Source organism: Ambystoma mexicanum, chromosome 3p (assembly GCF_040938575.1).
Source record: "Ambystoma mexicanum isolate Mex_15411 chromosome 3p, UKY_AmexF1_1, whole genome shotgun sequence".
In the NCBI taxonomy this organism is placed as follows: Eukaryota; Metazoa; Chordata; class Amphibia; order Caudata; family Ambystomatidae; genus Ambystoma; species Ambystoma mexicanum.
In genome coordinates, this window is record NC_090925.1 from 248,722,042 (window position 1) to 248,747,379 (window position 25,338).

At 48.4% G+C, this 25,338-nt stretch overlaps 1 protein-coding gene across 3 annotated transcripts in view; it reads left to right on the plus strand.

The window, feature by feature from the left end:
- The window catches only part of SS18L1 (SS18L1 subunit of BAF chromatin remodeling complex), a 405,815-nt gene that overhangs the window by 280,194 nt on the left and 100,283 nt on the right, over positions 1-25,338 (plus strand). For all 3 annotated transcript variants that reach the window (XM_069650717.1, XM_069650716.1, XM_069650718.1), the window contains one exon: positions 4,131-4,253. In XM_069650717.1, the coding sequence (XP_069506818.1) occupies positions 4,131-4,253 (123 nt within the window). The remainder of the gene's footprint in view (positions 1-4,130; positions 4,254-25,338) is intronic.

Consider the following 25,338-nt stretch of genomic DNA (forward strand, 5'->3'; position numbering starts at 1 on the left):
TTGAATAAGATTGCTCCGTCGCTTCTTGTGCCACTTTGTTTCTGTTTTCTTCATCGTCAATTACTAGGACGATATTAGTGATTGATCCATTTGTTGGTTGGTTTAGGATCTGAAGGTTTTTTTTAGAGATCAAGTTGGTTTTCTCAGCAGAGAAACTTTTATGTGGATTTCCGGCAGTCAAGTCAATGAGTGGCGCCGGGTCGCTAGATGGAATAGCTGATCCATTTGTCGATGATCTTTTTTCTAGGTGGTTCAGGGTGGATTCTATTGCCTGGAGACGTGCATTTATGTCAGCTATATTTGTGCAAGATGTTTTTTTTGTATCCTGTTGGGCCGTAACATGACCTTCAAGAAAGATGAGCTTCATATGAATCATAGCCTGTAAAGCGTATGATCTTTTAGTGTGTCACGCAGTGATTCGTAAAGCTTAGTGAAGGGAACCAAGGCAATTGTTAGTGCTGACATGTATGAAAGTAGGTCTGGCTTCTTCGAAGGTGTTTCATTTGTGGCTGTTGACGATTTTCGATTGAGTCCGTGTGTAGGAGTGGAGGGAATATATAAGCTCGATCTGTCGTAGCGTGGATCATGGTCATGGTACGATTTCCTCTTGTCTCTATGGTTCTGGGTCGGTAGGTTTGTATGACCAGTTTTGTGAGGTTCTATATGTTCCTCCACTTCAGGTTGTGGACTCCGCTGTTCAATAGTTGAAGTTGAGGTTGGAACTGTTGTGTCCTGCCATACAGGGAAGAGTAGTGATGAAAGTGGAGGGGAGGTTGGGACAGCTGCTTGCTTCTTATTTTGAGCAGCGATTGGAGCGACCTCGGTCTCCGTAGTATGTTGCGGCTCGTTTATTGCTGGGAGTGAGGGAATGGTCGGTGGAAAGGGTAGAGGGGCTAAGGTTTGAGGTAAGAGTGGGGTTTGGCCAAAGACGAAGTCATCGGGAATCGAAATAATGATTGTTTGGTCCAGCGCAAGGCCGCTTTCTAGGTTGATAGAAGGTGGAGTTGTCTTTTCTAAGGAGGGTAAACTGGTTTTGGGAGAGATTGGTTTGTTCTTTGCTTTCTCATAGATTTTTCTATGTTTGTTTAGTGGTTGCAGGTTGTGCACTGCATCCAGTAGTTCAGCGTCCGTGAGTTCTCGCAGCACACCTGTGCAGCTTACCCCGTTTTGCTTTTTTATAGAAAAAGTTTGTCAGTGTCGATATGGGAGAAAATTTTGCTCCTGTCTTCTTTCCATTTAGGATTCTGCCTTTGGATGTAGCAGTTTTAGACCGTTTTTTGTACTTTAGAAGTGCTTAGCATGTTTTGCGAGTCTATTTTACTTTTGGTATGTCTTTTTCTTTTAGCTTGGGTCGTTGTTGATACTTGACGTAGGCGTTTCTTTGGGTTCGGTGTGTTTTTGTTTTTAATTTTGTGTCGGTGGGCCTCAGATAGGCGTGGCACAGGATCCACAAAAGAGTCAGAGAGCTCCTGCTCCGAAGACGTTACATGGGGTGTGGTCAGCAGACATTCTGGAATCGAAGCAGACGGGAGCCGGGCTGCGTCGGTCGGCTCCTCGCACGGCCCCATGACTCTGAGCCCCCACCCTCTGCATGAACGAGGGCTAGGACAGTGCGAGGGGCTGCAGGCGCACCGCAGCCCACTGGCTCCGAGGGGGTCTGACACGTCTTCGGATCCCTGACCGCCCACCTCTCCACCGGGCCTCGAGACGTCACTGCGCTAGGGCAGGCGAGGGAGCCTGGAGAGATCTCCGCCCGGCAGCGTTCCTCTGCATCCCTCAGGGGGGACCGAAACACGGACCCGCACCCGTTGGAGGTCAGCTCCCTGACTGCAGACACAGCACCCCCTCCGAGGCAGGCCGGTAAGCGAGCGGGGAGGGACATAGTGGATGGGGTCGTGTTTGTCAATGTGGTGGCGATGTCCATATTTGTTTGATGAAGAGGTATATCGGACGTCTCTGATAGTTTTGTAAGTGGATCAGTTGAGAGTTGAATGTCGTTTGGTACAGGCCACAGGCTTTTACTTGAAGTCCGTGTGGGTAGTTTAAAAACTTTCTTCCCCACTTTGCTTCCAGCAATTTTACTGGGTTTAGCAGGGATTGCTGACGCGCTCAGTGGATTTTGGGTTTCCTCTTGGAGAGGTTTTTCTGGGTGCGGGCGAGAGCGCAAATTTCTTAGGCGCCCATTTTCTTCTTGTAGTGGAGTCAGGGGGGAGGCAGTCGATCCAGTCACGACAGCCATGACTGCAGGGCTGCCACTCTCCGCCACTAGGATTCTCAGTAGCTACTCCTTCAGCAGGGAGAAAACAGGGTAGACAGACTCAGCAGGGTAGGGTTCTCTGCAGGACTGCTACTCTCCGCCACTTAGTTTGTTTCCCCACCATTCCCCTGGCGTGACGAGTATTGGGTATCTTATGTGTTTGGCAGGAAAAATCACAGTCCATTCAATTTTTTTGTTCTCAATTCCACTCCTGTGGTCCCGGCCCAGGTTTTCTTGGTTGCGCTGAGCGGCTGACAGGCATTGTGGGAGGGAGATTGGTACCATCAGTCATACACTGAACACATTCAAGGGTGTGGGGTAGGCACAGCCCCTCCAACTCCATCACCCTACTTCTGGGAGTGGTCACTGTCCCCCCTTGACAGGGTCATTATTCAAGGACCCAGTCAAATCCACCTACTCCACTCACAACCTCACACAAACACCTTTCATCCATGTCTGGCTACCACAGGCTTTTATTGCCCAACCTACCCTAACTTATCTCTTCCAGCACTTCCCCCTTGGCCCCGGGTTTGCTTTTTGGAAAACGTTACATAGTTTGATTACCTAGTGCTTTTTTCATACTCTGGTGTTCATCCTACCACGCCTTGGAAAACTGTTGGTTGGTGCAGCGTTTGAAGCTCAGATATGGTAACATTGTTTCTCTTTCTTCGGTGTTGTCCTGTCTGCTGGTAATGAGGTGGAGTCTCTTTATCTTGCACTCTGCAGGGTTTTGACCTGGTGGCCTGCGACTGTTAATTAACTCCAGAGGATCTGGTCTGGGTTTTCTCTACCGTTGCTTGAGGGCTGCTGGGAGAAGTAGTCCTGCAAAACCAACATGAGAAACCTGGCAAAAACAGAGTCAAATAGGCTTTGCGGAAGAGACAGAAGTGCAAAGCTTTTTATACATCTGTGAAGAATCTGGGGGTCCTGCTCTGTGCCTACAGGAAAGGGCTGGCTCTGGCAATGACCTGGTATGTTACCTATCCCAGGTTGAAAGGGGGACCCCTTCTAACGGGGACATGACCCTGTAACACTAGCCTTTGTGAAAGACATATATATATATCGTATGTTGGGCTACCTTTTGCAGAACATTACTGTAAATTAAGGATTTCAACCAACGTAACGCCTGCCCTTTAATATATGATATGAAAGAAAATACTTAACAAGTAACCTCTGTTATTTTCCGATGAAATCTCTGAGTTTGGTTGGCATTTGCAAGTCACTTGATCTTCAGAATGGATTATAATTGGCAGTGCAGCATTATGGAACCTGATGTCCAAAGATCCTAACGCGATTAAGAAATGGAATGTAACATGAAGAGGTGCATGTGGGAACTTGAGGTTCAAATTTATAGAACCATTGTGAAGTGGAGTAAAAGGTCATTAGTTTCATAGAAGGACTTCAAGTTCCAAGTCAAAAGAGACTGAGTATGGGTCTCCACTGAAAAACTTCGCATGGGGGGAGGACTTGAAGTCTAAAGTTCCACAAGACAGCCCTGGAAACCCCTGTAGCTGGAGATGAAGTTCAAAGCTCCCAATGACAATTTTCTGAAGAAGACCCGTAATAAACCAGAAGTAAAGACTGGAGTTCAGTTCAGGAGCACATGGCAACCACTCAGAGCATTTGTGAGCTAATAAGATAAAATCTTTGAACTCTAAAACCTTGCTTGAAGTTGTCATTTATCAACGTAGTTACACTGTCTAGCTGTTTGTAATGGTCCACTTTAACCTAGCTCATGCTAGGTGAGTCTGTCTGTGTGTCATTGTTTTTGGACCATTACCTTACTCTAGCGTGACTGTAACTTTCTGCCTTCATTTGTTGAGCATGTCTGACTGTTTCCAACAGTAACCCTTACCTTTTTCACCTCTTTTAGGAAATGCCCAATACAACCAACAGCAGGCTGGATACCAGCAGGGAGGCACCACACAACAGCCTTCCTATTCACAGCAGCAGTACCCCAACCAGCAAAGCTACCCAGGACAGCAGCAAGGATACGGTGGGGACAAATTATTGCTCTTGCCTGTCACTGGCCATTGCATTGTTAAGCACGTGGACGCCATTGAGCATATCCAAAACAAGCGGGTGCTGTCATGAAAAGCTGCACCTGATACCTTGGGTCATAACATTGCCTTCTGCTCAACAATTAGAGTATGAGGAGGGCAGGTATTGGGGACATTAGCTTCACAATACTGGTGTTCTGAAAGACACAATCTCAAATGCAAGCTGCAGTGTGCGTATGGTTGGTTGTCACCAATATATCTTGACAGCTTATAACAGTGTACTTGCCTAGAGCAGTTCTATGTGTTTTTACTACTGATTATTTAATTTTCATCAATTTTTTATTCCGTCTAGCAGCAAAATGTGTGTGTGGGGGGATTCCCCCTGTAGCCTCCCATTAGTCCCAAACCCTAACCACATACCGCCAAAAGACCCTTATACCTTTTGCCAAACTTATTATCTGTACATCAGAAGAATATTTTGCACCAAAAATTGCGTGCAGTGAATATTCTGCAATGAAATCCCTGAACACCCACTGAGCATCTAAAGCCTTGTTGGTGGAGCACCCTTCTCTCATTTGATGGGGAGGGAGGGGGTATAATGTGTCCCGACTGCTATGAGACTACAATTTCCAAGGTGGCCCCCTCTGTCGCAAGTCCCGATAAGCCTGCAACAGTTCATACTTCCCAAAGATTCCAGGTTCAAGTCGAGAAACCAGTTGGCAGCATTTAAGTGTCATGGCACAGGTGCTTCCTCCGTCCATATGTAGTCCTACAGTTACGTCCATGCTTCCCTATACTGTTAATGGCTGGGAGGAGGGCTTACCAGGCTGGTACTTGCCTGCTACCCTGAGCTGATAAGCCCAAGCGAGGGCCTATGGCCATTACCAGCCTGGTAAACCTGACTCTCGGCCATTAATGTTATTAGCACAACATGAAGGCAATTTTTAAATAGTGCAGAGCGTCTTTATTAATTCCATTGTTGTGGGTATCCAGGAAGGAGGAGAATGGCAGCAAAGCGCTGGGGGGCAGGGGAAGTGGCAGGATGGGAGGCAACTATGTGGTTGGTGTGGCATGGAAGGGGTGCAGGATTACAAAGCAGGGAGGGGAGAAGACTGGGCACAGAGACATACAGGTTAAAAAGTTGGCTGCTTTGCCAGTGGGGGGAATGGAATCGGGGCTTTGATTGCTGCATTCAGTTGGCCACCCGCTTGGCTTATCCACCTGGATGCATCTAAACCCTCCTCTGGGCTCTTCAGCAACCTCTGCGACACTCTCTCTCTTTCCATTCTACTCTCCAGTCCGACACACCTTGGATGTTCTCATCTCCTCAGACATCCCCCTCTCTAATCCTTTCACCACTCCTCTCTCTTGGACTGACCACTTTCTGCTTTCCTCTCACCTGAAACTGTCTGTCCCTCAGGCAAAGCGTGCCCCAGCACTGCCACCTACCTTCTCGGTCATTCGGCCCATGAAGCTTGTGTCAGTGGATGCCTTTGCCTCTACTTTCTCTGCTTCTCATACTCCTGCGGCTGACTCACACTCTGACACAGCCCTCCCTAACCTGCATCTTTCTATCTCCAACGCTCTGGACATCTTTGCCCCTGTCATGACAATCCATCTGAAGCCTACCTCCAAGTGGTATGACTCTGACTTCGCCACTCTGAAACGCAAGTGCAGGACGGCTGAGAGGAAGGGGAGGGATTCAGGCGCATCCTCTGACAAACTGGCCTGCCGCCTGCTACAAAGGCAATACAGACTCTCTGTCCTGTCCAAGAAGAAAGTCCAAATCCAAGCCCGTGTCTCTGCCGTCTCTAGCAACACGGCCGAACACTTTAAAATCTGCGAGGAGCTGGCCAATCCTTCTGCAGTCTCTACCCCTCATGTTCCCTCCCAGGCCCTCTGTACAGCTCTGGCTTCAAACTTCACCTCTAAAACCCAGGACATCCTGTCCTCACTCTCCTCTTCCTCCCCTCTGTCCTGGCCCCCTTATGGCCGCTTCCCCCTCTCCTCCTCCTTTCTCCTCTTTCTCTCTGACAACACCCAACGATGTTTCTAGACAAGTCCGATCTATGAAAGTGTCGTCCAAACAGGTGTTCCCCTGCTCCTCCAGAACCATCAAGGACCACATTGACACCCTCGCTCCAGCCTTGGCTGATTTCTGCAAACACTCTTTCGCTACCTGATCCTTCCACTCTCTCCTCAAGCACTCCCTTGTGCATCCCCTCCTCAAAAAGCCTTCTGCCGACCCTACCTGTCCGGCAAACTATCGCCCACTCTCTATCACTCCTTTCCTGGGCAAATTCCTGGCAAAGCTGGTCATCTCCCATCTTACTCTCCACAATGAATCTGTTGGTTGTCTCTGTGACCATCAGTCTGGTTTCAGAGCAGCCAGAGGCACGGAAAACTGCTCTCCTGAACACCTGTGAAGATCTGCTCTCTTACCTTGATTCCAGCATTCCTTCTGTCCTCATCCTACGTAACCTTTCCTCTAGTTTTGACACACTCAATCACGCCGACCTGATCAATCCACTCTGCGAGAACCTGGTCATCACGGATCAGGCCCTGGAGTGGTTGACCTCCTTCCCCTGGACCGACCCACCCAGATCCAAAGTGGGTCCTTTCTCTCCACCACCTCTATCTTCACATGTGGTGTTCCCCTGAGCTCTATCCTTTCACCCTGGCTGTTCAATTTCTACCTGGCCTCTTTGGCCCACCTGAACTTCAGTGTTATGCGGATGACACTCAGCTCTCTTTTAGGCTCCCCTCAGCCTCCTCTCCTCTCTCGCTCATTCCTGACTTTCTATCTGCAAATTCAGGATTGGGGCGACTCCAAAGATCTCTGCCTTAATGCCAGTAAGACTGAGATCTTTCTCATTGGAAGCCCTGCTCCCACTTTCCCTCTCTCACTCTGGCTGCTCTCCTTGGGCCCTCTTCCTTTGCCTTCCTGTAAGGCAAAAACCCTTGGTGTCATCTTCGATTCCACTCTCTCCTTCTCTCCTCACATCACAGACCTTGCCAAGAAGGCCCACTACCAGCTGTGCCTCCTCAGAGGTGTTCTTCCTTTTCTTACTTGACCCCAGAAGCTCACTGTCTCCAGAGCCCTGGTTCTCTCTAGGCTGGACTACTGCAACAGCCTCTTTCTCAATCTGCTTTCCTCTACTCTTTGCCCTATACAACTAATCCAGAACAGGACTGCAAGCCCAGGGACCGTATCTCTCCAGCCCCGAAATCTCTCCACTTCCTCCAGGTGGCTGCAAGGATCAAATTCAAAACCCTCTGCATCGTCCACAAAGCTTTCTGGGGCTGGAGCCCACACTACATCCAACTCACTCTTCCAAAATACTTTCCTTCTCAAGCCTTTCACTCAGCCACCTCCAACTTGAGGGTCAGACGCTTCTCCAGGCAGAGCGTGCAGGGTAGATCACTCTCCTCTGCAGGTGCCTCCCTCTGGAATAGCTTCCCTGTACCTCTCAACTTGAGCCGGATCACCTGAACTTCCAGTAGCTGCAAAAGGCATTCCTTTTCTCCTCTGCATCCTCCCTGCCTTCTGCCCTGTTGACCTACCTGCCTGCTGCGCCGACTGGTTGCTTGGTGACCCCCAGAGTCTCACTCTGTACCAGGCTCCTCCATGAATAGTCTCCCCTCTACTGCCTCCGGGCATACTGCGCACTTAGGGGCTGTAACTGTAACCTCTACAGCCCTCTGCCGCCTTGCACTTACCCAGAGCTGCACGCCCTGGTTGCACTCACTCAGAGCATTGCTGCCCTGATTGCACTTCCCCTTGCCTCTCCCTGGTACTTTCCCCTATCCCGTCCCCCTGCACTTTTGCACTGTCACACTTACATGATCAAGGCCTAGTAAGATCGTTTGTCTTGTCCTCCCCATCTTGTCGTGCCTAGAAACACTTGTGTACAGGCGCATTATGACATATCATATCTCTGAAGCACATGGAATATTGCAGGTTTTGTAAACTTTGAGATGTACCTTGCCTTGAATTGTCTCCCCTTTTTATAGGAGACAGTTCTGGCTGACCTATATGCTGGTAGCTGTGAAGGCAAATAGAGATGCAATCCTACCGTGCTCATATCTGTAGCATCCATGCATGGACACATAGTCGAACAATACCGCAAGTTTTGTGTTCTTGTAGAGGCATTGAGATGGGATGCTACTTTCTGCCGGGCACTCCAAGCTAACCACCACCCACATGTTCTCTGTTGCGTAACAGCAATGTGGCTTTCCCATAAAAGGTGGAAGCTGCAGTACCCTCCCCAACCCTGGGGCATGATGCAATAGTTAAATTCCTCATTGAAACCACTCACTTCTTTAAGAACTGATGTTTGTGGCAACATTCATCTTTCTAAGCTGATAAGATTCAAGGATGCTGGACCAAAACATACCTATGCTTGCTCTGCTAGCGCAGCTCGAGGTAAAGAGGATGCCCAGCGTGGGATAGGTTGGGCATACACAAGGGTGATCAAGAAAGCATGACTTGGGGAAGTTATGAACAAGACCAAGCATGTGAAAAGGCACAAATTGAGGTAAGTAAACAGTTGCTGATGAAGTTTGTAAGGGTATGTGTTTGAGTAATTTCTAGATGAAGCACTTCTCAGGTCACCCATGGTGGATGAGTGTGGTTACACTATCAGTTCTTTCTTCTTTTTTTATAAACATTTATTTATTACAGAAAGCAGACAAACGCTTACAACCAGCATAACTGATGACTGAAACATACCTCCTTCGATACAACCATTATAATTGATTTAATACATATTAAATCAGGAGAAGCAGAGCAACCAATGCAAAAATCCCATGGAGCATAGCCATCACCATCCAACTGACCCCCCCCAATAACCAAATCTGTTACAAAAGAAACGTACAATAACATTCGCTTGTGCAAGTCCATCTTGCGCCATCACCAATCCAGAATGGAGGTCCACTTAGATATCCTATAAAAGCTCATAATTTTAAAGTCGAGTATTCTATTCCTAACTTGTCAAGGTGTATCTCCTATGCGGGCATATCATCTGGGGAATCAAACATTACCTGAACCAATGCCTGCCATACTACCACATCGTTGTTCACCTCTTTCAATCCTGTGTACAGTGCTCTGCTCAAGACCGAGGTCTCAGCAACTGCTCATCTCTTCAATTCACTCCACCATGTATTCACGTCAGGTCCCTCTTTCATCTTCCAGGCCATTGCAATCCTGCGTTTAGCCAGCACACACACTAAATCTTTCATTCTGGTGAGGTGCGCAGTTTATGTCCTACGTCTTGGATACATTCCAAGGATACATGCCACCACGGGCAAGCATGTTTGTTTATTTATTTATATAGCGCGCCTAACCCGGATGTATCTGGGCGCATTTACAAGGTTACATATAAAGCGAGGATACGGGCTATTATTTACATTAAATTACTGTGAGAGGCAGCATTCAGTCAAATAATTGAATTACATTGTTATAATAAGCAGCAAACACTATATATTACAAGATTTCTTTGTAGATAAATACAATTTGGAGCAGAAACTACAGAATTATACGTCAAGTGAGACAAGCCACTTTTTGCCTTTTTTTCTGACGCAGTGGAAGGACGGTTCTTATCTTAAGTCTACAGGCAAAGAGTTCCACAGTTTGGAAGCCATTACGGGAAAGCTACTTCCCCCTGCTTTCTTGGGCTTGTATCTGCGAACCCTGAGGTAGTGAGTGTAAGGTTCTGATGGGTCGTTCAGATGTGCTTTTGTAGAATTTGTCAGCTTGGTACTTCGGGGCTGAGTTGGTGAGGCATTTGTGGGTGAGAGTTAATGATTTAAAATTTATTCTATCCTTCACAGCAAGCCATTTGGTACTACGTCTGACATTGGAGATGTGTTACGTGTTAGGAATGTTAACGCAGTTCGTAGTGCATTGTTTTTCAGAATTTGGAGTTTACTGACATTGTGTTTCCTTGACCCTAGATATAAGGCGTTACAGCAGTGTATTTTAGACAAGATTAATTCTCTGGCCAAAGTGGTGCAGCTGGATGTTGAGAGGAACGGTTTACATGCGTTAATAGGCTTGCAGGTGTATGCTGTGGCAAAGGCTGTAGTATTAACTTGTCATTTCATACTTAAGTCGAGATAAAAGCCAAAAGCTTGCATCACAACACTGCCCTGGGCAATCTTGTCAGCAATTGCCATCTAGAATCTCTGGACCACTGGACAACTCCAGAACATATGTAACATGTCCCCTTTCTCATCAGCGCACTTGGGGCAGACCTGTAGCGCCGCTCCTTGAAATTGAGATATTCTATAAGGGGTCATATATGCCCTGTGTGTAACATTCAACTGGGATAATTTAAATCAGGCATTCCTGGAGATCTTCCTGCTGTAAAGCAAAATACCAGCCCCCTCTGTATCAGTAAAGGACCTGCCGAGATCCGACTCCCATAGCATCCGCACTCTCAATTCATGCTCACTTAGCTTGCCCAGGGATAGATTGTACACTCTGGAAACCACATGTCCTCCCTCTGACACATCATACATTGTGTCCAAGAACTGATTCGACTCCATGCCATCAAAGGCAGGCCACCTCCTGTCAATTTCCTTCAGGGTGCCCAATACAATATGAATTGAACCTGCTGTATGTCGGAAGTCAGAGTTAAAGACTCAAAATCAGCTATTAAAACCCCTACTGGAACCAGCCATTCATCTCCCAGTTTCATCTAATTTATTGGACCTTCTTGAGTAATCACTCCCACCACGGCCACCAGAGGGATGTTTAGTGAGTAAGGATCTGGGGTTCCCTGAAGCCTCCACATTCTATCCCACGTAGACTTTCTGCATCATCAAAAGAAGAGGCAAATGCGGTAATATGCTTTCAGGCACGCACAGGACCTCCTTCAAGAAATACCCTCACAGAGAGGGCTGCAATAGGCCAGTATCCAGGGACGGTACAGCCTATTCACAACGAACTGCAATTGCCCTGCCAGGAAATACAATTCATTCACAGTGTGGGAGTCTGATCCCTCCTCCCGTGTAATCGCTCTGCAAAGTACTTAGTGTGATCCTGTTCCTCTGACCTTTCCAGATAAAACTCCCGGCCATAGTTTCAAGTTCTATAAAAAGCTTTCTCAGGATGTTTAAGGGAATAATATTAACAAAGTAATAGAACTATCCAGGAAGTGCAACCATTTTCAGGAGTGCCACTCTCCTTGACATTGAGCTTGTTCCAAAACACCATTGACCTCTTTATGTCGTCCGGTGCCTTCAAAGTATTATGTACATGAGAGGCATATATATTGTGCTGCACATTCACTCCCAGATATCCCAAAGTGTCCGTTTCCCAGACTAGACCCAAGTGGGATAGCTGACTCCTCCCGAGACCACGCAGCCTGGCCAATGGGAACAGGCAGGACTGGGCTCTACTGACATGTATACCAGAGTAGTCCGATAATCATTCTATTACGTCATGGAGATACTGTAGGTTCACATCTGGATGTGAAACATAAAGGAGCATGTCATCTGCGTACAATGAAATTGGATGTCTATCACAGTCCATCAGGATTCCTGCTGCAGACTATTCAGCTCTCAGATATACCACAAGCATCTCCAGGGCCAAAATAAACACCATAGGGGACAGTGGACAACACTCTCAGGACCTTTCCTCAAAGCCCAACCACTTGAGATCTGTTTGCCTGTCTTCACTCTAGCCCTTGGGTCAGTGTACACCAGGCGAACCCACCGTAGGAAGCCTTCCCCTGTACTGAAACGATGCAAGGTCTCATATAACCAGTCCCACTTAACCGAATCAAAGGCCTTAACGGTGTCTAAGGACGCAATCAAGCAATCCAATTCCATGTCTGCAGTGCCATCAATAATGTACTAAAGCCTTTCCGAATTCCATGCCGTATTCCTACCAGGAACATACCCCGTCTGATCTTTATGGACCAGGGTGCCTATCCCCTCCTTCAGTCTAGTTGCTAGTGCAGCCGTAAGATTTGAACAGTCTTGATTGACCATAGAGAAAGGGCGATAAGAACTGCAATCTAGTGGGTGTTTATTTGGTTTTAACAGGGATTACAATGGATTCCCTGCAGGCTGCTGGGCAAGTGTCCTACCTCATAGGCCTCCTGTAGTGTGTCAAGTACCCAAGGCGTCAACACGTCCGCATATTCCTTGTAAAATTCCCCCGGGAGGCCATCCGTGCCATGAGTCTTCCCACACTGCAGGGAGCTCATGGCAGTCAACACTTCCTCAACAGTGAGCGGGGCATCAAGCATCTCCCTCTGCTCCACCCCAAGACACAGCAATGATATATGCGACAGAGCCTCCACCATGTAACAGTTACTTGCCTCCGCTCCTGATGTGTACAGAGCTTCGTAATACCTAATACCCGGAGAACACCTATTAATCGCCTCCTGACTGTGTCTAGTGATCCCTTGATCATCTCTAATAGCACTGATCATCTCCCTTTTCCTCTCTATTACTCAGCCACGCCAGTAGCCAACCAGGTTTGTCACCCTCTGCATGCAGTTTCCATGTGTAATCTGCAAAATCAAACTTACCCAACCGATCCCATGCCATCAAGCACTGCTTCCTAAGTTCAATTAGTTCACCCAACTCCCTCCTAGTGTCGGCATCCTACATTCCATTGTCTGTCTGATTACTCATGCGAGAATCTAGTAGCTCTCTCTGTAGCCCTCCCATTTTACTTATCGTTTCCCCATGCACCACCATCTTAAAGATTCCCATAGGGTGCCCATCCCAGCCATACTACCCGTGTTAGTGTCAAAGTAGGTTTCTATGACATCCCCCAAGTACTCCCTGAATGCACTGTCCAGGAGGGCTTCTCCAGGTGGGAATTGATGGTCAGTCATGTCTTCCACGCCACGTCATGAGCAACGGAGCGTGGTCTGAGAGAACTGTAGCCTGGTACTTTGCATCCTCAAATTCTCTTGAGCGTTTCATTTCCTGTAAAGATGTAATCAATCCGTGTATGTACTCCATGAGGGGCAGAGAAGTGTGCGTAGGAGCGATCTGCCACATGCATCAGCCTCCAGACATCAGTCATCCTAAATTTCTCGTAGTAGCCTATGTAAGGAAGGCATGGTATCAAGAATAGACAGACACAAGTGATCACAGTTCAAGGGTGTTTTTTAAACTGTATAGGTAGGGTGGAAAAACGCCTATTCTAAACCTAAATCTAATGGGAGCAAGCTATGACCATCAAATCAAAATAAGGCAGTCCTAGTGGCGTCTTGTCAAAGAAAAGGACCTATGCTAAGAAAAACCTATTGCCAATCTTTATGCTAAATACAAACGAGTGTGGGATAGGCCTCACAAGAAAGAAAAGAAGTGTTCTCAAATAATAACTCAGGATGCGATAATCGTGGTCTCGCTTCCTAAGGTTTTGAGCACGGGAAAAGGCAGGACTTTGGAGCACAGCACACGCTCGAGCTTTCACAGCACGAAACAACAGTTCCGTTCTCAAGTATCAGGACCGTTGATGGCCAAGTCTCTTTCTTTGTAGAAAGCCTCTTGCCTTCGAGAACCTGATGTATTTAAAATACCAACCAAAGGTTCCTTTGCAATGGTATGTTGGGTGATGCATTTTTACCCCTGCATCCCCCTCTTTCGGGCTCAGATCCCTATACAGTTCTTGGCGATATCAGGGCCTTCGGAGGTTAACTTTCCTGCTTTCAATGGCCTGATAGATTAAAAATGAACAAACAAAAAGTTCCTTCTGGGTTGCACTTGGTGATGTTTCTTCACCCCTGTGTGTCCCCTTCCGGGCCTCAGACCCCTCTCGAATATCTGCCTCCTCGGTCGGTTTCACCGTGGCTTGTATTTAAAAACGATTTCTCGGTTGCATTCACATGCTGTTGGGGTGATGGTTTCTCACCCCTGTATCCCTCTCTTCCGAGAGCAGATCCTTCTCAACTGTTTGCCTCCCTCGATCAGGTTCACTATGGCTTTCTACAAAATCTCCTTTGTGATATTCACAAATCTTGATGTCTTAAACCGTTGACTGTGGACAACCCTTGCTGTGTTAATTCTTGTCAACACACTGTTCTTTCCACTTTTCTTACGATGTGGGTTTCCCCTCCCTTAGCTTAACAATAATCTGCCGGTCAAAGACTTTCGACTGTACAGAGGATTTTACTAGACCCTTGTATGACCATTTGAACCTCTTCTTGCCTGTTCCAAGGCCTTCTGGTAACAGTGGTTTCAACAATCTGGTAATCACCCAGAGTTTCTCGTGTGAACACCCACGTGGTGCCTGGCTCATCTGCAGCTGGCTTTCCCCTTTCACATTAACAGTTCTTTATGCTTTCCGCAATCAGCCATTTGCTACTCTTGTTCAACACAGTTTGGTTTCTTTATCGGTTATCCCCTCTACTTACAGGCTGTGATGAACTGCTTGGCTTTCTTCGTATCGGGAGTCAAGGCGGTACCACGGTAGCAGGCGTCTCCCTTGTCCTGCTTATCAGCGTATGCACGCTCTGTGTACCGTTGACATTTGCTGCAATACACTTAGGCTATTGTTCTCAGTGTTACAATTCCTTCTGCAGAGGTTTCGTAGGCCTGGGTTGGAAAGGGCATGGTCGCTTCTCTCATTGTCAGCCTTTTGGGTCTCACTGCTTTTCTCCTCCTCTTGAATTTCCATGTTTGGATAACTGTGTTGTTGTGCGCTCTGCTTTGCTCGTATTGTGCTCTCGTGCTCCACCTTTTATCCCTGTGGGGAAAGGAAAGGGCCATCAGGTGTGTGCGATTCTGGCCAATTGCCTGACTTTCCCTGACCCTTGTGTTGGGACATATCTGGTAAACGCCTCTGGTGTTTGTCCATTGTCTTTCACGGTGTGCGAAAGTGTTTGTTTCAGAAAAGGAGGGGGAGTTGAATATCCTATGAGGTAGGATGGGGAAAAGGTGCTATGAGAAGGGGATAGCGTGTCTCACCCATCAATGTCCCACATCCACTCCCCGAGACCCCCCATCCAGGTGATCCTGCCGGACTGATCCACCCCCAGGAACTGGATCCATAGCGATGGCCGTGTTCTGGTCACCTGGATGACAGATCCCGCGGACTAGTACGTGAGACACCTTCAGGTTTCTCTCACCTATTCAGAGCTTTTGCTGGAGGACCATGCCTCTGGAATCTATTATCTGATCTGTCCACTTGCGGATCCAGAGTACAATTAAAATCACCTGCCCATATCCACCGGGCACACCTATACAGGGACAGCCTTGGGTAAAGTGAATTAAAGAAAGACGGGGAAGCATGATTAGGAGCATACAAATTAATAATACATACCTCTCTACCTTCCAGGGTCCCAAGAACCAATACCATCCTGCCCTTGTCACCCTCCCTTGTTTCCAGGAGTCTAAAAGGGACAGCCGGTGCAATCCAGACCAGTACCCCTTCAGCATATGCAGAAAAGGGTGAGCCGTACAGTTGCCCTTCCAATCTCCTAGCCAGCCTAGGTTGTCTGTCCCTCGTGTGGTGCGTCTCCTGGAGCAGGGCTATTCCTACCCCCTTCCTGCACAGATATGCTAGTACCTGGACTCGTTTGATATATCCATTTAAACCACGGATATTCCATGTGGCTACCCGCACCTTACTAGCCATGCTTTCACATTCCTGGGTCTTGCTCCTTCCCATCGACTGCTCTCCACTCCACAGCATCTGCACCACTCGTCCCTCTCACCAACTCCCAGACTAACCCCCCCATCCACATACAACTAGTAATCACATGTGGGCCTGCCCGTAGTCAGACCACCTTGCACAAGGAAGAAAAAACACAATGGGCCTCATTCTAAGTCTGGCGGTCTGGAAATAAGGGTGCCGGAAGCAACGTATCGGCACCCTTTCCAGACTAAAACTATGCCTGCAGAGGCTGTTGCTTCTGGCAGGTGTGACCAGCTGAGTGCAACAGCCCACGCGCAGGCATGGTTTTCACAGAAGCACCAGCACCGTTAGCAACAGTGCCAGTGCTTCCATGTCCCCATTTTTCTTTTTTTAACAATTTTTATTTATTTTCCACACTTAACCACAACAGTATACACTCTTAAGCATCAGAACAAGCACCAATAAACAATTAAACACCCCTTTCCACAACTCCCCCTCTCCCTCCCCACCCCTAGGCCTACACTACATCGAGCTACGGTCACTCCTCCATCGTTATCACTTCATCCGTGACTGCAGATTCAGTTACAAATGTCTCCATCACTTCCTGAGTATCACATACAGAGCTCGACCTCTCAGCTATAAGCTGTTTCCAGATGTCTACGCCTCTCACTCCCAGTTCCTCCTCCGTCCTGGGCGCTTCTAGCCACGTTATGGTTTCCATATTAGCCCATTTCAGCAGGTCTGCCCACCAAACATGCACTACTGGTCGCGTCAATGCTTTCCACCCCATTGCTATTCTCCGTTTCGCCAGAAATATGCCAAATCTTTCAGCTTGCTCACATGCTTAGCATGCCTGGGCCTCGGGAAGCACCCAAGCAGGCAGGCTTTCGAAGAGTCCACATCCAACATGATCCCAGCGTTCGCCAGCCGCTGCGCCACCTCCCTCCAAAATCTACTAATTTCCGTGCATGACCAAAACATGTGCACCAAATCCGCATCACTCTCCCCACATTTCGGGCATGACTGGTCCCCTGCTTGATTAAACCTAGCTATTTTGTACGGAGTCAAATATGCTCTGTGTGTCACATACCGCTGAATCGGCTGGAACCTCGCATTCCGCGATACCTTCTTGTGATATATTTTAACTCTGGCCCATTCTCCATCTGACAGTGGTGTTCCTAGGTCTGCCTCCCACTTCCCCCTTACTTGGTCTATTTCTCCACCACACTGCAGACATCAATATCTCGTATATGCGTGAGACTTCATGCCCCCCTTCCGAAACATCATAAAAGGAATCAATCAGCTTATTCGGTTGCATGTACATGTCAGGGTCTGGCCACCTCGATTTCAAACTCAGAAGTCTTGCGTGTATGATGTACTGTCCGCTTTGTATCCCAGTATCTACTGCTAGTTCTTCAAATCTTGGGGGCTTCCCTTTTTTGAGCAATTCTCCCACTGTAGCTACTCCCATAGGTTCCCAGCTCTTCCGTACACTTTTCCTGTTCTGCTCATCTGCCCCCGCTAGCGCCGCTAACGGCACTTGCAGGGAATAAGGTGCTGTGGCGCCCAGCATCAACAGTGTTCTGGCCATATGTTGCAGCCCAGGTGCAGCAGAAGGTGCCCACTGGTTTTGTGTAAATCAGGTACTCAGGTACTCATATCACTTCCTTCAAGAAGAACGGGCTGCCTGCTGTTTTCAACAGTCTTAGTTCAGTAGTCATTTCATCCGACAACCACCTGGCCACTTATTGCAACTGACTAGCTATGAAGTATACCTCAAAGTTGAGCAATCTAATACCTCCTTGCTCATATGAATTCTGTAGCTTCCCCAACACCACCCTGCTCCTTGATTTGTGCCAGATGAAGCTCTGACATACGCTAGGCATATGTAATTTACTGAAGAACTTACGTTGGCGAAGTAATGCAAAAGTCTCGGCAATACCACCATCTTCAATAGTGCCGCCCTTCCCATCATGGTTAATGGCAGTCTCCCCCAGAATACAATACACTTCTCTATCCTCTCCATCGCTTTTTCTGTGTTATGTTTGTGCTCCTTCCTGGGATCATGATATTTATCTACCCCCAGGTATCTAAGCGTGACCTGCTCCCATTTGATAGGCAGCACCGGCAGACTGTGGGGGGGGGTTTCCCCTTGTACCCCTAGAGAGTACAGACTGGATTTCTGGGGGTTGACCGATATACCCAACACTGAGGCATATCGTGCCAGCACCTCCAGGACATATTGTAGATTTTCTTCTGGATAGCTCAGATACAGCAACATATTGGGCCTCATTATGAGTCCGGCGGTAACCATGCCTGAAATTCCGACAGGTTACCGCCGGACTCGTATTACCATTCCGCCTCCGTGATTCACAGAATTACCGGGGCATTATGACCCGGTGGCCCGGGAATTCCGGAGGCGGAATTCGGTAAATCCCCATTCCCATTGAGTCCCGTAGGACTCAATGGGAATGGGGAAGTGGAAACACCGCCACCATTTCGTGATGTTGCCGGTGTTTCCACGTTCGCCTGTAGGCGGGTGGTGTTAAACCCACCAGGTCAGACCTGGCGGGAATGACACCTCCGCCTGTAGGACTCAAGATCACCCGGTATGGGAACAACGGTGGCGGCGGGTTTACCGCCACCGTTATTTCCATACTGGGTGACTCGTAATGAGGCCCATTGTCTGCATAGAGTGAGACCAAATGCCTCCCGTCTTGTGTGTTAACTCCCACCTCTCCAAATTCTGCCCTTAAGTAAACCGTCAGTGGCTCCAGCGCTAGTATGAAAAGCATTGGGGACCATGGACATCCCTGCCTTTTACCCTTGCTTAATTGCCACCGCTCGGAGATTACAGAGCCTGTTTTGACTGTGGCCATTGGGGCGTTATATAATATTTCCACCCACCTTATATACGTAGGCCCCATGCCGAAGGCCTTCAGGACCGCCAGTAACCAGGGCCACTTAACTGAGTCAAATGCTTTCACTGCATCAAGCGAAACCACTACCACCTTGTCTGTTTTCCCCTTTGTGTAATCCAGTATGTGGTGCAGCCTCCTCAAGTTATCAGTAATATTCCTATACGGGACATACTCTGTCTGGTCCGGGTGGATTATTTTACTTATCATCAGCCTCAGTCGCATTGCCATGGCTGCCGTAAGGATCTTCTAGTCTTGGTTCAGTAGTGACAGAGGTCTATATGACCCACAGTCGGTTTCTGGCTTATTGGGTTTGAGGAGGGGGACAATTACCGACTCTCTTAGTGATTCAGGTAGCTTCCCTTGTTCTAACGCTTCATTTAACATTGTCAACAATGGGGGGAGGATGTCTGCTCTATACTATATAGAATTCACTGGGGAGCCCGTCCGCCCCTGGGGCCTTGTTAGTGGGCAGATCTCTAACCACAGCTTTCAGTTCTTCTATCGTTATCGGGCCTTCTAATCTGTCCCTATCCTCTACAGTAAGTCGGGGAGATTTATCTCTGACAGTGCCCCTTGTCTATCCACTACGTCCTCCTCCATGGGCACACTATACAGATCTCTGTAAAAGTTATAAAAGCTTTCGTTTACCTCTTCCTGAGTTTCACGCAAGTGCCCCTCTGCTCCCTGTACTGCTCTTATAGGTTGCTGTGCAACCTCATTCTTTTATAACTATGCCAATAGGCGGCCTGGCTTATCCCGTTCTGTGTGCTGGAGCTCAATGTATTTCTTGTAGCTCAGGTTACCCAGCCTCTACCATTGTACTATACATTCCTGTTGGAGGGGCAGCGATTCCTTCCTTTTGTGTTCCCCTCCCGTTCTTCATTATGTCTTCCAATTTCCACTTTGTCTTTTTAATTCCCGATCTATTTCTACTTGTAACCCTTTGGACTTGGCTATTGCCTCTCCCCGCACCACCACCTTAAATGCCTCCCACAGCACCCCAGCTGAACTTACGCTACCAGTATTATGCTTAAAATACTCCTGCACCACCGATCTCATATGGTCCCTGAACCCTGCATCCTTAAGGGCTTTGACTCTAAGTCGCCAGGTAGGGATCCTCGCGGCGGGGGGCGGAGGGCCTTATACGTCACGTAATGACGGGGGGCGCATGATCGGATAGGACTCTAGCTTTATATTCTGCATGTGTAAACTCGTGCATCACTTCTTCGCCAGCTAACATGTAGTCCAGTCTCGTGTACAAGTTTTGTGGGGATCAATAATGGGAGTATATTCGCGCGAGCGGGTATAATTCCCTCCATATATCTCCCAGCCTCAGGTCCTGCATCAGTGCCTTCAATGCCTTGGCTGCTGGGGTTGGGTTAGTAAACTTATCATCCAATCTATCTTTCAACGGGTCTATCGTGCAATTAAAGCTCCCCCCCATATGAACCCACAGTCCCTATACGGACTGATCTTGGGATATAATGCCTTAAGATAAGCAGATAAGCTGTGGTGTTCTGATTCGAAGCATACGTATTTATAACACATATCACTTTGTTCTCAACCATGCCTCTGACAATAGCCATTCTGCCCTAATTATCTACCACAGTTTGGAGGACCTGGAACTGGACCCCTGGTGCCACCCAGATCAAGACTCCCCTCACATACGTTGAGTAGCCCGTACCCACCGTGAAACCTCTCAATTTCCTCGTCAGTGTATCCAGTTTATCTCTAGCAAGGTGTGTCTCTTGTAAGAGCGCTATATCGACTTTCAGCCGCTTGAGATATATCATAATTCTGTTCCTTTTTATGTAGCTGTTCAACCCTCTGACATTCCATGTCACAATTCTCAGATCACCCATATTCATAGGCCGCTTCAAAGTCCACCTCCCTTCTCCCTTCTCTCTCTGCCCCCTTTGTCTAAATGTGTAGGCCTCTCCCTTCCAAAATCCCCAAACCCCCGCCCCCATCTCCCCAACTAACCCCAACTGTTGCCCAGTTCCATCCCTGGATCTCAGGCTACCCTGCATATAGTCCTTTTCTCGGTCTGTACCGATACTCGGGGATCCGCGGGAGGATACCGTCCTACCAGTATCCTGGCTAACTAACTATCGTGGGTGATAGCGTGTCTCCTAGTGCTACACACTCCCGTCCAGTACTTGCTTCTCCTGCTTTCAAACTACCAGTATGCTGCACTATTTATGCATATTTGACCCCCTTGGGCTTGGTCCACCCTGTTCACAGAGCCACGTTAAATTTTAATTACATTATGCTGTTAGGGAGAATTCTCTGTTAAGACTAATTTCCCAAACCTAGTGAGTCCCGCAGCAGCTTTGCTGGATTTTTGGGGTTACTTTTTTTCTCCTGCTAAGAGTGAGACTCTTTTTCTCCCACTCTTAGGCATGATTTGAGTATGTCCTTTGTGAATGTGTTTTATGGGCTATGGGGTCTTTTACTCCATAGGGCTTCATGTGTTTTTGGTATGTGTGTTACACAGCACCCTCAGTGCAGTAACACAGGGATGTCATAGTGACCCTCTTGTCCACCTGGTCATCTGCAACCGCTGGACAGTTCAACGAGCCCAACCACGTAGTCACCTCCCACGGGGTGTAAAAAAAAATGCTTTATCCTTATGCAGTACTTGCAGCTTCGCAGGATACAACAGCATATACTTAAATCCAGCTTTGCACAACCTTATTTTCACCGACAGTAGCTCAGGCTTTGCCTCTGTACCAGGAAGGTGTAATCCGGGTACTCTGTGATATTCGCTGATGCTCTGCGTATCGTTCCTCCTTCACGAAAGTACTCCCATGATTTTCTCCATGTCTTTATAATTCAGGATCCTGGTGATGATTGGCCACGGAGGGGCTCCCGGTGGCGGCTTTCTCGTCTGGGCTATGTGCACTCTCTCCACGGTGAACCCCTGGGTGAGCTGTTCAGTGCCTATTTCTTGCAGCAGCATGTTTTCTATATAGTTTGTCAGGTCTGGATTTTTGACTCCCTCCGGCAGTCCCACAATGCGGACATTGTTTCTGCGTGCGCGTCCTTCTGCCTCCTCCACTCTATTCTCCAAGTTACACACTTGTTGCAGCAATGTGCAGACTTCTTTGGCATTGGCCGTGCAAGTGGTCGTATTTGCTTTCACCTCCTTTTCGAGCCCTCCTGTGCGTTCGGATAACGCTCTAACATCTTGTCTGAGGAGGTTGACATCCACGATAACGGCATCTATCTTGGAATTCTAGCACCATCTTCAGTTCTGCAATGGTGTTATCGATCTTAGATCCCCATGATGACTTCAGCTCTGCAATAGCTGCTAGGATCTGGTATTCGTCCCGCACTGAGTGACCTCTCATTGTGTGCTTCGCTCCGGAGTCTTTGCCTTGGCTGCTGTCTGGGTCGCTCTGGCGAAGATGTCTATTGGTGGCTCTTTTGCTTTTGGTTTATTCGTTTTGGTTGCCATCTCGCTGCTTTGTGAACCACCATTTGGTTGTCTTGGCCTGCGGTTACTCGTGTAGGCCACTGTATCTCTCTGCAGAGCCTCCTGGCCTCAGTGCCAGTATGACCCGCCTCCAGTGACCAGCACTATGCCCGTGGCGGCCTCAGTAACAATGTTTCGTACCAGCTCAAGGTCCCCGCCCACAGGGTTAATGTTTAAGGCTTGTGCTTGCATGAGACCACTGTTCCCCCAGTGTTGTTAATTCAGTATTCCCCATCTGTTACACCCCCACACGGGCTCAGATTACCGCAACACAGCAGTTCCAATGCACCCTCTCTGATGTGGCACACAGTAGCAGCCGCAATCCAGCTCCATTTCCTCAGTTCAGACGTCAGATGGGCCTCCTTCCATTCCGTGCCCGGTCTATGCGCTCCCATCACTTGCTGGGCATTGATTATTTATGCCCTCTCTTCCACCTGCTGTGACTGGGCTATGCTGCTTGTTTGTTGTGTCCGGGCTGTTGTGCTTGGTTTCGGACCCTTTCCACTGTCAGAGATACTGATATGCTCTGACCGCCTGTATTGGTTGCTAGTTATCAAAGGACTCCTGTCATGCACGCCCCCGGGTGTGCACACATTACCCGTGGCTTCCGAGCATGTCTTTAGAAGCAGATTCCTCCGCTGGTCCTGCCCTGTGGGTGCACCTTCTGTGTTCTCCCAATCTGTCTGGTGTTGTCTCCGGATTGGATGCCCTGAGAATTAGTAGCCTTCTCCTATGTGCGCTCCTTCACGTCCTGTGGCCAGAGACTCTCACATCTGTGCGGCCCCTCCCCCACTTTGTTTTTATGTTGGTGCGTTAGCTCTCCTTGCCCCCGGGGGGAGCACAGTTCCGTCAAGTCAACAGTGACTTGGGGCACAGGCAGCGCTTTGTTATGTGCAGGAACTTTAACAGACCGTGTCCGCTGCTGTACGTGCGCCGGGTACTCACCCGCTATTGTTTATGCTGTGCCACGCGTGCTGTTTGGGCCTGTTCCGCCAGCTGTGTGCCCGCAATCCCATGCAGTACAGAGACGCTTCTAATTACTCGCACACTGTATGGGACATCTCCTTCCTCTTTATTTCATTTTGTTCTATTTACGCTTCTGCTTTCATGCCGGTCGCAGCTTCCCGTGTTGTCACCCCTCTCCACTTGTGCTGCGGGAGGACCACACGTTCCCACCAAGCTTACTTGTTCAAGCAGATGCTCTCGGCTCTCAGTCTTCGCTACTTTGTAGCTTTGGGCACCTTTTCTGGAGCCGTGACATGGTTCCCAACGAGGCGCGGTGTGCGTTGGCGGATATTAAGTTTCGGCAGCCACCTCATCTACGGACCAAGGGGAAGGTGCCTGCTCTACAGTAATATGTGTTTTGCAGTATCTCCGGTCCACCATAAACCACAGGCACCGTAGCTTTGTCATTCTTCGCTCCGGTTCCTTGCCCTCTCCTATTGTTCTATAACGGGTGTCATCTTGTTTCCGCGTCCGAGGGGTCTCTTACTTTTTTTTCGATCCTTGATATTTCAGCATTTGTCTCACGATCTTCCCTGCCAGGACCGTCATCATGTGCTTCGCGTCTTCATACAGCAGAAGTGCATTTTCCATCCCAAGTGTGTCAGTTTCAGCATACTTGCGGCAAAGGATAATGTAGGATCAGCAGGAGCGCCAGTGAGACACAGCTTATCCCATGGCCTCTTAGCCACACCCCTCCATGTCCCCATTCCCGTGGAGTGCCACGGGAATGGCGAATTACGCTTTCCACCGCCTGATATCCTGGGCCGTCGGGAATTGTGATGTCCCAGGGACACCGGGATATCAGGCGACAGAAAGGGTGTTACGAGTTCCGTGGCAACCCCCTCGTAGCACCGGCGGGTTACAGCTGAACTTGTAATGAGGTCCAATGTATAAAAAACTAATTCCCTCCAGCCATTCTCCATCCCGCCCCCACCCAACCAATACAATCCCAATAGCCAGATGCATATTCAGGCCTAACTAACTCTTACACACCCACTCCCACCTCTCGGTGACAAACAGCAGCTGATTCCTTAAAACTGATATAAAAAAAAAGGTGAAATTCCTGCAGCCAATGCAGCCAGCAGGGGCCCCTCAAACCAACAAAAATAGAAATATACAAGGGATTTAGGGCAGTGGGTCTGGACATCAAGGGCCAAGCTCCTGCCATTCGCCTATTAAATCGCTGTTCACGCGCAATGATTCATTCAACTAAACATTTCAGATATTACTATCAAGGGTCGTTATTTTTCCTGGTCAGTAGCTGCGCTGTCAACCATTGAGTCCATCCATGCATTGGCCGCTGCAGAGGCCTCAAAAAAAAGTGTGACTTTCCATTATGCAGCACCTTCAGTTTGGCTGGGTAAAGCAGTATATATCGGAGATGGGCTCTGCGCAATCACTCCTTGGTGGGTCGAAACGCTGCTCTTTTCCTCTGCACCAACTGTGTATAATCCGGATAGACAGTCTATTTAGAGGACGCTAGCTTTATTACTTCACCCTCCCTAGAGAAGATGCGTATATGCTCTCGATCCCTATAGTTCAGGATTTTAGCAATCAGCAGCCTCAGGGGGGAGGGGCACCAGGTGGGGCCTCCTAGCAAGCGATCTGTGGGCCTGCTCCACTGTGACCCCTGTGTCAGTACTCCAGGGCCCACCTCCTGCAATAACAAGTTCTGAACGTAGGCAAGACCCAGGATCCACACATTGTTCTGCTTTCTGCATCACGTCGCTCCAGCTCCTGTGGATCTACGTGATTTTTCTGTCGCGGAAAAGTCAGCGACGGAAATGTTTGCATGATAAATGTACGCACTACAAAAGGTTTGTACATTTCCCATGCAAACAGAATTTTAAAAACCCTACAAAACCCACACCCCCACCCACACCCACAACACACCCACAACACAGCCCCACCCTCACCCCAACACACCCCCAAAATACCCCCACGCACACCCTACTTACCTTTTAAAACGCTCTGTGTCCCAGCAGCGCCAGTTCCCTTTCACTTCCGTGATCGGGAACCGGCGACGCAGGGTCCTTTTCTTTATTTTTGAAAACATTTTTCGGGCAGCTGCA